At 33.5% G+C, this 12,413-nt stretch overlaps 1 protein-coding gene across 12 annotated transcripts in view; it reads right to left on the bottom strand.

Moving 5' to 3' along the window:
• The window catches only part of COP1 (COP1 E3 ubiquitin ligase), a 263,344-nt gene that overhangs the window by 207,893 nt on the left and 43,038 nt on the right, over positions 1–12,413 (bottom strand). For 9 of the 12 annotated variants that reach the window (XR_010412330.1, XM_054508048.2, XM_054508049.2 and 6 more), the window contains 2 exons: positions 11,915–12,034; positions 1,290–1,358 (listed from right to left, as the gene is read on the bottom strand). Coding sequence is in view for 11 of the 12 variants with exons in the window: in XM_054508048.2 (XP_054364023.1) it covers positions 1,290–1,358; positions 11,915–12,034 (189 nt within the window). In the remaining variant the exon portion in view is untranslated. The remainder of the gene's footprint in view (positions 1–1,289; positions 1,359–11,914; positions 12,035–12,413) is intronic. The other 3 variants (XM_064594283.1, XM_054508050.2, XM_064594282.1) reach the window with 1 other exon arrangement.

Raw genomic sequence — 12,413 nt, 5'->3', positions numbered from 1 at the left:
TCAAAGTGTACTCTCCAAGGACCAAAAGTATCATCACCTGAAACTTGCTAGAAATGCAGATTATGGGGCTCTGAAACATACACCCGTAATCAGAACTTGGATTCTAACAAGATCTTCAGGTGATTCTTATGTATACCAAAGTTTAAAAAGTACCCACCAACAAAGAAAAAAAAAATGGAGAGGAATAAATTTTACACATGATCTTAGCCAAAAGGCCAAGAAGCAATAGAGAGGAATAAATTTTAAAAGTATAGTGAAGATAGTGTTTTTTGTTAATAGACATATTAAAATCACAATTATTAGCTCAGCAAAACTTAAGGATAAGAGAAAAAGTCATAAACCATATAAAGAATATTTAGCTATTAACAGTATAATACAGAAAAATCCAACTTGAACTAAGAAAATAGACTAAAAAAATAGACATCATGAATAATCAAAAAAAGGGGAAATATCAAACTAAGATAATGTAAAGGTTCTGACAATGCACACTAACAGTACTTCATCAAAATAAAAACATCTCTCATGTTTTTATTTTCAGATGTAATAGACAGCCTAGAACTTAGCACATTATAGACATTATATATATTTTTTAAATGACTAAAAAAACAACCTAATTAGACAACTTAAAATAAAAATATAATATTTGTGACAGTTAGGAATTTAAATATATAAACTGCTTTCAAAGTTATATTAGCATTCCCCCCATAGCACAGGATTTTGCCTTTTATTTTCCCATATTTTGTACAAGTGTGAAATGACTAAGGAATTTTATGAACATTAAATTAAAACATTCTGATTATAAGATTATTAATAAAATAAATTATCTTTTCGCTATCCTTCATGTCTTATACTTTCCAGGTTCTAAATAGATAGCAATATTTTTACTTGTAGTTTCCCCCAGTATGCATTTTTGCCATAAGAAAAATTTGCAACACTCTCTACTTAAGACTTTATTATCTGAAGTTTCCTAAATTCTCTTTTCAGGGTGAAGGGTAGGCTGTCATATGATAATTCTATTTTCTATTTTTTTATCACTTTGAGGTAAGTCATTGTATTCAATCCTACAAAAAACTTTTCAGCACATCTCCAAAAAGGGATTTTTAAAATATCAAGTTCTAAGGTAAAAGAAGTTAAAATAACAAAGAGTTAGAAAACTGCCTACAACTCAAATGCTTTTTAAATGTTTAAATAAACTTTTTAGCACGAAATGCCTTTACAAAAATGGGGGGAAATGGGAATAGTCAGCAACAGTAAATGAAACATTATGTAAAAGATACAAAATAATATACCTCTCTCTTATTTCTTCTTGCAACCTTGAGGAATTCCATAAGGATCTGTAGTTGGGCTGCATGTGATTCCTATAATAGAAAATTATAATTGTTCTTTTAAAAATATAACTACGAGTTCAAAGTTTTCTTTAACACCACAGTATAACCAGTATGAAGCAAATTCATGAATCCATTTAAGTTAGCCTATTACTTCTATTTAATCAGTTTTCCCGTTTACTAACTGGCATTTTTAAAAGCAAGCCATTTTCAGAGTGCCTGGGTGGCTCAGGTGGTTAAGCCTGGTCATGATCAGCGGTCCTGGGATGGATCCGGGAATCAGGCTATCTGTTCAGCAGGGAGTCTGCTTCTCCTTCTGCCCCTCTCCCCTACATGTGCTCTTCCTCTCTCTCTCCTCTCTCTGAAATAAATAAAATCTTAAAAAAAAAAAAAAAAAGCCATTTTCCCCAAAACTAAAATTAATTGTAAGAAACAGGTGTTTTAAATTACATTCCTCATCTACCATGCTGAAAAAACTATTTACGTGGAAATAGCAATTCTGTTATCTGTCCTAGCTTTTTCTTCCAACCAAGCCAACTGAACATCAAGACAAAAATCACAGTGGAATCAACATAGTTCCTAGATACTAAGATCACTTTCTCCATAAGAATTTCATTTCCAAGAAAATAAGAAGCATAATAAATGGGAAGGAATCCATACCTTTCAGAAATTAAACTTACTATTTGTGGTTATTACCTACTTACACAGATGTGAGAATTAATATATTTCCATAGAAAACTTCAGTCAAAATCAAACATTTAAAAACAAATCTTTTAATATAAAGGAGTGGAGGGAGAAGTAAATAACCCAAATTGTTAAGTGAAACAAAAATGTAACAGATAAAAGATAATTATAAGCTTGACAATTTCTGGATATAAAATTTAAATTGCAAATATTTATCTTTTACTGTTAAAATTCACACAAAGAACCAAGGAATTCCAGATGAACCTGATGAATGAATATATGTAAAAGAGTATCAAAAGCTAAAAATGGAATGAGATGGCTTATAAGCAAAGGTAACTCTGATTTCTTATATATTTGAAAAGAAGAATAATAATGCCCAGTAAATCACTTCCAAATCAAACAAAAATAAATAAATAACAAAGATTAATAAATTTTCATTTACCTTGCTATGCAATAGAATTATCTGGGGCATTTGTTGAAATAAACACAGGAACAGGAATCTTTGTTTAACAAGTCCCCAGATGATAAGAATAAGCCAGTCAACATTTGGAAAATCACTAAGATATTACACATACCACAAAGGCATGGCCATCCCACTACCAGAGTCTATCCCCTCTGAGGAGAAGGAACCTTTATATTTAAAGGTAAGAGGCAAAATAGGTCAATGAAATATTTAAGTCAAGACAATAAGGACAAGGGAGAACAAATATGAAGTGACAATCACATTAGGATATTCCAATTAACATAACTGAATTAATGTTTCACAACTGAATAAACTTAAAAAACACAGTATCATGAAGATTTAAAAGTGATAACGCTGGCATCTCGCAAAACAAACTAGTATTTATTGGACCTTAGACATATTACCTGAAAAGTTAAACTATCACACAGAACAAACTGACAGGAGCTCTGTGTCCCAACAATGATGAAAAATATCCTCTGCATATTTTTTGAGATTTCTTTACACTGATTATCTATAACTGTCTACAGATTATCTGGTTGAGAGCAGAGACCACATCTTTATACAAAAAGGAACATACACAGCTAACATTGTTAATTCATTTGCAAAGGATGCGCACAAACTATCTTTAAAATGCTAATTTTGAATACTTCATTTTAGCCTATCAACTATGACATGTAAATAAGAATGCAACTGACTTGTAGAAAGAAGGGGGGGAAAAGCCCCCCAAGCCTCAAGGTCAAAGGAAAACTAGGACCAACTAAGTACACTTGGAATTCAATTTAGCAAATGGCATCTCTTCTGCAATTTAATCTTCTTTAAAGGAATAATTTCAAGAAACAAGATAAGTGGCAAATTTCTGAAACTATAATTTAATATGTGTACATAAAAGAAACAGACAATTAAAAAAGAAAATGCTTTAAAATGGGAAGAATATAGCCAATTTTATCAAAATAAAATAGCCATATAATGTTTTGTTAGAATTGTCTCAGAAATTGAACAGCAAAGTAATCCTTTAAATAAGTCATTTAACCCACTACTAAAAGTAAAGTATAATAAGTTAATTCTCTAATCATTTCTTACAATTGCCAAAGCTTCCATAAATGATATGATCATTTAGCCAAATTATCTCATTTTCAGAGGAGGAAACTGGAATAAAAGTGAAAAGAAACATTTAGGAAAAAAAGAAGAAAGAAGAAATATATTTAGACTCTTATTCTCCACCCTTAGTGCTCTGCAATATAGCAAGTTTTATCACATTTGTCCCATCTGGTTTACAGTCAATTGTCTCAAAAGTGACCATGTATGCCATCTGAAAAGGAATATGCTTCAATTTTTTATTAAACATTGCTTTTCTGTATTTTTTAATCTTTTCTGTAATTAACTTTTTTATTCTAAAAATCAGGTAAGATTATCTCTACTATGAAAACAGAAGCAACTGCTTGATTACAGCCCAATACAATTAAAGATGTGAATTGTATCATTAACGCTTCATGTCCCAATTCCATATCCTTCTGATACTGGCTTCTAGATAACTTTCCAGCTGGGTAAAAATATACTGCTCAGACCTATGAGAAGATTAGTCTAACTAACCTTTATATATTTTACTATAAATGAATAATATGGCCCTTATGAGCTTAGTTACTATGAGTTCATCTTCCCAAGAAGAGTTCACTTTAAGTAGATTCTCAACAGGAGGGCAACTGGAATTTTGAGGGAAAAAATGTTTCCATTCCTTCCTTGAGGGAAGACTTTCCAAGTAGGCATGTTATTTAGGAATGCAGGCATGTTATTTAGGAATAAGAAGTAAGTAAAAACAAAAGTTTGCTCCGAGGAGTTAATATTAAGGAGAAGGAGTAATGTAACTGAGGACTGCTGATTTTTTGCTATAAACCTTGTAAGATCATTTGACTTTGTAAATTAGGAGAATATTTTACTTAGCTTTTGTTTTTCAAAGGAAGGAAAAAGCAAAGAGGAGCAGGGGAACAAGAAAAAACAAAAGACAAGATAAAACTTCCCAGGTATGTCAGGAAGTCAAAAGTTCTAGGATTATAACCCAAAAACCCTGTAAAATCTTATGAATGTCTCCCCTACTTGGCTTCAGATTTTTAATCTATAAAATAAGAAGGCAAAATTTCACAAATGAGTCATATTGCATATCTTACACAAATGTTACTTTTATCTGATAATTTTTCTCTATATCAATACATAGTTTCCTTAAAACTGTCAAAAAAATTCTAAAGGATATGCACTTCTGGTATTATGATTGGCTACATCAGCTATCAACAGCTGAGGATACATGTAGGTAGGCCTTCCTTTTTTTTTTTAAGATTTTATTTATTTATTTGATAGAGAGACAGTGAGAGAGGGGAACACAAGCAGGGGGAGCGGGAGAGGGAGAAGCAGGCTTCCCGCGGAGCAGGGAGCCTGATGCGGGGCTCAAGCCCAGGACCCCAGGATCAAGACCTGAGCCAAAGGCAGACGCCTAACAACTGAGCCACCCAGGGGCCCCACCACATGTAGACCTTTCAAAGCATATGTAGACAGAGTTTAAAGGGAATTAATTCCCAAATTCTCAACCTTCAATATTTGTCTTCCTAAAACTGATCTGTTCATCAGACATCATTCCATTTCTAAATTCCAACCTCTTCTTTCAAAATTTCTTTTCATTCTCTAAAGAAGTTTAAAAAGGGATAGTAGGCGGGAGAAAGATTATCTTTTACCCACCCTGAAATTTACCTTGATACAGTGTCTAGGGTATGAAAGTCTCTAGAAGAGCAAAATAAATAAATAAAATACTGCTGCTTAAAAAAGCTTATTACTTTAAGTAAAGACTAGATAACAAAACTTTTTATAAAAATAACAAATCTGGGGGCACCTGGGTGACTCAGTCAGTTAAGCATCTAACTCGTGATTTCGGCTCAGGTCATGATCTCATGGGTACTGAGACTGAACCCAGCAATCAGCAGGGAATCTGCTTGAGATTCTCTCCCTCAGCCTCTCCCCCAACACGCATGCACTCTCTCTCAAATAAATAAATAAATATTATTTTAAAAACAACAAATCTTCTATAAACTAATTACTCTTACGTAAAGACTAGATAACAAATCTTTTTATAAGTCAAGTAATTTCCAGTTCTTTGCATTGAAAACAATAAAGATTATGAACCAAAAACTGACAGCTGGAAGAAAAATTTTTAAATCCATAATCAGGGGTGCCTGGGTGGCTCAGTCGTTAAGTGTCTGCCTTAGGCTTAGGTCATGATCCCAGGCATCGGGCTTCCTGCTCAGTGGGAAGCCTGCTTCTCTCCCTCTCCCACTCCCCCTGCTTGTGTTCCCTCTCTCGCTGTGTATCTCTCAGTCAAATAAATAAAATCCTTTAAAAAAAATTAAATCCATAATCATATTAGTAAATTAATATACCTCTCTGCATTGCAAAGGTTTTTATTTTGAAAATTTTTTAATAGGGATGCCTGAGTGGCTCTGTCAGTTAAGCGCCTGCCTTTCAGCTCAGGTCATGATCCCAGGGTGCTGGGATCAAGTCCCACATCAGGCTCCTTGCTCAGCGGGAAGCCTGCTTCTCCCTCTGCCCGCCTACTCCCCCTGCCTGTGCTCTCTCTCTCTCTCTCACTCTCTGACAAATAAATAAAATCTTAAAAAAAAAAAAAATTTTTTTAATAAAAATTGTTAAATAGAAAATACAAACACCCAATTAATAATTAAACGTAAAGAACATAAATGAGCCCCTGAAACAATTTCAGAAAATATGTGCTTCAAAATACATGAGGAATAGGAGCACCTGGGTGGCTCAGTCAGTTAAGCACCTGCCTTTGGCTCAGGTCATGATTCCTGAGTCCAGAGTCCCTGGATCAAGCCCTGCATCAGGCTCCCTGCTCAGCAGGGAGTCTACTTCTCCCTCTCCCTCTGCTCCTCCCCTCACTCATGCTCTCTCTCTCACTCTCTCCCTCAAATAAATAAAATCTTAAAAAAAAAAAAAAGGAATATTTATAAAAAGTGACAATATAAATAGTACACAGAATAAGCAACTAAAATTTCAAAGAACTGGTATATACAGACACATTCACAATACAAAATATTTAAATTAAAAAATAGTAACCAATACTCTTCAGATTACAATGTAAAAGGTTACTCCCACAGTAACAATAAAAAAAGGGATAAACTAAAAAGTAAAATACTACAGTTACCCTTAAACAGCAAGGGAATTAGGGACACCGACCGCCAGCACAGTCAAAAATCCATGTGTAACTTTCAACCCTCCAAAAATTTAACTACTAATAGCCTACTGTTGACCAGAAGCCTTATTTATAACATAGTCGATTAATATAGTTTGCATATGTATTATATACTGTATTCTGTATTACTGTATTACAATAAAGTAAGCTAGAGATAGCAAAATGTTTTTTTTAAATCACAAGAAAAATACATTTATAGTATTTATTTTTAAAAACCTGTTTATAAGTGGACCTGCACAGTTCAAACCCATGTTGTTCAAGGGTCAACTATACACTTTAAGTCAACGGACTGAAACTGAAGCAACAACTGAACCCCAACTCAGCTAAATTCCTGATTAGGCCAGAAATCAATCTCTTATCCTTGCTCCCTGAAAATGGAAAAGGCAAGACCTTTCTGGAAGATAGTATTAACTACTATAGTCTCTATACCAATTCTGAATACAGAATGTCTAAACTACAATTTAAAAAATTAAAAAACATGCAAAGAAGGTGGAAAGTCAAAAGAAAAAACAGGCAAAAGAATGAAATTAACAGATGATCCAAATGCTGGAATGGGCAAAAAGGACTTTAAAACATTACTAAAAATTATTAAGGAATTAAGAGGAAAAATAGACAAAACAAGTGAAAAAATGAATTACAGAAAAGAAATTGAAAGAACAAAATGTAAATCTTTGAAATGAAGAATACAGGGGTGTCTGGCTGGCTCAGCCAGATGAGCATGTGCCTCTTGATCTGAGGGTCATGAGTTCCAGCCCCACATTGGGTGTAGAGATTACTTAAATAAATAAACATTGAAAAAAAATGAAGAATACAAAGACTGAAATAAAAAAACATTGGATGGGGTTAGGAGCAGACTGGACAAGCTGAGGAAAGAAATAATGAACTCAAAGACAGTCCAATATAAGTTATTTATACCAATTCATAGAGAGAAAGGAATAAAAAGAGAACACCAGAAATATGTAGGATAATATAAAACATTCTAACATATAACTGGAATACTAGAGGAAAAGGAAAGCATAGGGCTGAAAAAACCTTCACAATGCTCAAAGAACAGATCCTCTGGTACTGTAAAACAAACAGGATAAATATTTTTTTAAATAAAACCAAAAACTATCAAACTACAGAAAACCAATGTCAAAAAGAGTATCTCTAAAAAAAAAAGAAGAGTATCTTAAAAGCAACTAGAGAGAAAAAGGCTATACTATCTTTATGGAAAGAATAGTAAGAATGACTGCTAATTTCATCAAAAATAAAGAAGCAAAAAGATAATGAAAAGTACTAAAAAGAAAAAAAAAACTAGACTTCCATAGAGAACAGAACTATCAACTCTGCAAGAAATAGTTTAAAAAGTTATACTGACAAAAGGAAATGAGCCAGATGCCAGCTCAGATATGCAAGAAAAAAATGAAAACATCTAAAAGGGTAAATATTGGACTTAAAGAAGGTTTTTTATTTTTCTGGGGGTTTTTTGCATCATATCTTCAAAAGGCTATTAACTATTGGGGCACATGGGTGGCTCAGTCGGTTGAGCGGCTGCCTTCGGCTCAGGTCATGGTTCCGGGGTCCTGTGATCGAGCCCCGCATCAGGCTCCATGCTCAGCGGGAGGCCTGCTTCTCCCTCTCCCACTTCCCCTACTTGTGTTCCCTCTCTCCTGTCTCTCTCTCTGTCAAATAAATAAATGAAATCTTTAAAAAAAAAAAAAAAAGGCTATTAACTATTTAAAGCAAAAACAACTATTTAGTGTGGTTTATAATAGTTAATCACAAAAAGCAGGATTTTGGTAAACTGAATTATTGTGAACTTTACATTTTCCAAAAAATAGTATATATTCAGTACTGACTATGAATACATCATCCTTGAAGTGGCATACTATAAACTTAAGGTTAGCTATAAAAAGCATTTTATAATCTTTAGAGAAACCACTAGAAATACAATTTTAAAAGTATGTGAAAAATAGAGAAGATAAAATGTAATATTAACATGGAGAATCCTAGAAACTTAATTTCTAAAGAAGGCAAGAAAAGAGGAATACAGAATAAGTAATATATGGAAAAATAGAAAATACCAAAGTGGCAGACCTCAAACCTGACCATATCAATAATTGTATTACATTAAAATGAACTTAAGAACTTGAATTAAATGAGTTTATTAGAGTGTGTTTAAAAAAAGAAACTCAGGGACACCTGGGTGGCTCAGTCAGTTGGTTCAGTCTGCCTTCGGCTCGGGTCATGATCCCAGGGTCCTGGGATGGAGTCCCACATTGGGCTCCCTGCTCAGCGGGAAGCCTGCTTCTCCCTCTGCCTGATGCTCCCGCTGCTTGTGCTCACTCTCTCTCTGACAAATAAATATATAAAATCTTTAAAAAAAATAATAAATAAAAAAAGAAACTCAACTACATACTATTAAAGAGACACATTTTAAAACACAAGGACAATGATGGAATAAAGTAAAAAAACAAAGAAGGATATACCACAGAAGCTCTAATCATAACTAAGCTACTGAGGCTATATTAACATAAAAAAATATAAAAGCAGACTTCAGAACAAAAAATATTTCCAGCAATAAACATACACAATTCATAATGGTAAAGGGGATAGTATGTCCAGAAGACATTACAATCCTAAACATGTCTTCAAAATACATTAAGCAAAAAATCACAATTAATGAAAAATAGACAAAACTGTATTTTTAACACCCCTATCAGTATATAGAAATAAAATATATGACAAAATATAGTACAAAGGCCATGAGAGAGGAAATGAAGTATATTATTGTAAGATTTCTATAATACAGATGAAGGATATTACTCAAAGGTACAATGTAACAACAATTATATTAAAAACCCAAAAGCAGGCACCTGGGTGACTCAGTCGGCTGAGGGTCTGCCTTCAGCTCAGGTTGTAATCTCAGGGTCCTGGGACTAAGTCTTGCTTCAGGCTCCCTGCTCAACAGGGAATCTGCTTCTCTCTCTGCTCTCCCCTCCCCCCATATTCTCTCCCTCTCTCTTTCTCTCTCTCAAATAAATAAAATCTAATAAAAACAAAACAAAACAAAAGCAACCACTAGGAAACAAAACTGAAACTTACCATGATAAACCCACAAAGCAAATAAAATGGAATCAAGAAAAATACCCAATCTAAAATCATATAAATCATGTTGTCTGACCACAATACAACTAAAATTCAATTACCAAAAGTAGCAACATCCAAAACACACACACACACAGTAGCAACATCCAAAACACACACACACAATAGCAACATCCAAAACACACACACACAGTAGCAACATCCAACACACACACACCCCTCCCCCGGACTACTGTCAGATTAGCAACAGCTAAAAACGAGAAAATACCAGGTGTCTATATAGGACAAACCCAAAGAGCAACCTGGAAATATCTGGTAAGTTAAAATGTGCACATCTATAAAAAGTAATTTCATTCCTTAAATCACTAAGTGTATATACATGAGCACAAGGAAACATGTATAACAATATTAAATGTAGTAGTGACACAGCTAAGAATTAGGAAGAACATAAATGTCCACCATAGGGGAATAGATATGCTCATGCAATGGATTACGATACATAAGTTAAAATGAACTAGATCTACATTTACCAACACAAACCTCAAAAACTAAACAAAGAGGCATATGTCAAAAGGGTAATTACAATATGAAACTTTTTATATAAACTTCTTTCAATTTTTTTATTATTTATTTTTGAGAGAGAGAGAGTGAGAGCACGCACACAAGCACACACACAGGTATGTGCAAGAGAGAGAGGGACGGAATCCCAAGTAGGGTCCATGCCCAGCATAGAGCCTAATTTACTTTACAAAGATTTATTTATTTATTTATTTATTTATTTATTTATTTATTTATTTATTTATTTGAGAGAGAGAAAGAGAACGAACACATGTGTGCAGGGGGGGGGCAAAGGAAGAGAACTGTGGTAATCACTGCACAATACATGTATGTCAAGTCATTATTTATGCTGTATACCTTAAGCTTATACAGTGCTGTATGTCAATTATACCTCAGTAAAACTAAAAGAAAAAAATAAATAAAAGATAAAGCCCCCTCTCCCAAAAAATATGGGAGAAATTTCTACCAGCCTTGCCCCCCTCCCAGAATGGGATAATCATTTTGGTAAGCATAACCTCAACTACTCCCTTCTTCTATAAAGATTCCCATTTGATCAGAAGGAATCCAGATCTAAGCTATATTAATAATCCACCCACAGAATTTTTTAAACTGAAATTGGAAAGTCCCTTTTCTTCTATCAAAAAACATAAATGAAGAAAGTGCAAATAACCACATTATGTTATAAACATCTGAGAAAAGAAAATCAGACCTGTCTCGAAGAAATAGACACGAGAAGCACCAAAGAAAGATCCAACAACATTCAAGTGCCTGATCTCATCTCCTTACAGTCTCCAGAGAAGCTGGCTATGGTTCCAATCCTCCCAATATTCGGCTGTTAAACTGTTCTTTTTCACGTATGTCAGCTACTCACTCCCTTACCCTGTCAACAGATACCCCCTTTTTGTTTAAGCTAGGTCAGGGGGGAATCTACTTATGCTAAGGTGTGAGTTGCTCCTAATGGATCATATTCAAATCCTAATACATGCAAATTCACTATATTGTTTATAAATATAAACATTTTATATTGTTTATATTTATTTACATGAAATAAATGCAATTTTACATTTATTTACATTTTATTACATGAAACAGGATATATTTATTTCCAGTTCCCATCTTTCTAAATGTCTTTATTTACAGGTGCCACCAACAGATAACTGCTAAAAGGATCTTATGTAGGTAAAAATAATCTCTATTTTCTCTTCCAAAGGGAAGATTGGCAAGGAATATATCCATTAGAAGAAAAATGACCAATGTAATTGTTCCCTATTAAAATGAAACTGTACTTTCTCATGATCTTTCTTATCACTCAGTTTTTCTTAATATAAACTGGCCACTACAACTTATATAAGAAATTTGTCTTTTCTTTTACTTGAAAAAGAGGAATCTGTTAGAAGTGATACCTTGCACATGCTCTTTCTTACTGAATAAAATTGGATGGACTAAGTGATAGACACTACCCTATTATTTTTAAACATTTCTAGATCTTTTTCAATGCAATAAAGACCACCACTTAAAAATTTTTAAAGTTCAACTGCCACTTACTGCTTCCAGTTGTTTCTTCTTCTGCACTAGTAATTCCAACATGAGGTTGACATTGGCCAAATCAAGGTTATCTTGATCAGTTCCCAACAAATCCTGAAATATTTGCCATCTGTGGCCATTCTAAAAATGAAGAAACACAGTTAACTTCCTAAGAAGATTGTTTTAGGGAGCCTAAAATAAATGTTTAACTGCTTCTTCCTAATATGTTTATTACAAAGATATCAAAAATACAATATTCTAACCTACACCTTCCTAGCCAATGGTTCCCCATAGCCTTCTAATTATAAATTAAACACTATTTCTCCCTTGAATCAATCTAGCCATATTTTAGATATTGTCTAGCCATATTTTCAACTTTGTACTTGGTAAGGTATTAATTTAGGCTCACTTCCCTCAATAATTTAGGACTGATTCTCTTAAATTGAGAATCTTCCAACAGTTTTTCCAAATTACCAACCATAGTTCCACCCTGCCATATAATCCTCCAAATGTTGTGTAT

The sequence above is a fragment of the Mirounga angustirostris genome, unplaced genomic scaffold (genome assembly GCF_029215605.1).
Source record: "Mirounga angustirostris isolate CCGP_5_RB_7025 unplaced genomic scaffold, mMirAng1.0.hap1 SCAF_6, whole genome shotgun sequence".
Taxonomy (NCBI): Eukaryota; Metazoa; Chordata; class Mammalia; order Carnivora; family Phocidae; genus Mirounga; species Mirounga angustirostris.
This window is presented reverse-complemented; position numbering and strand designations above follow the sequence as displayed.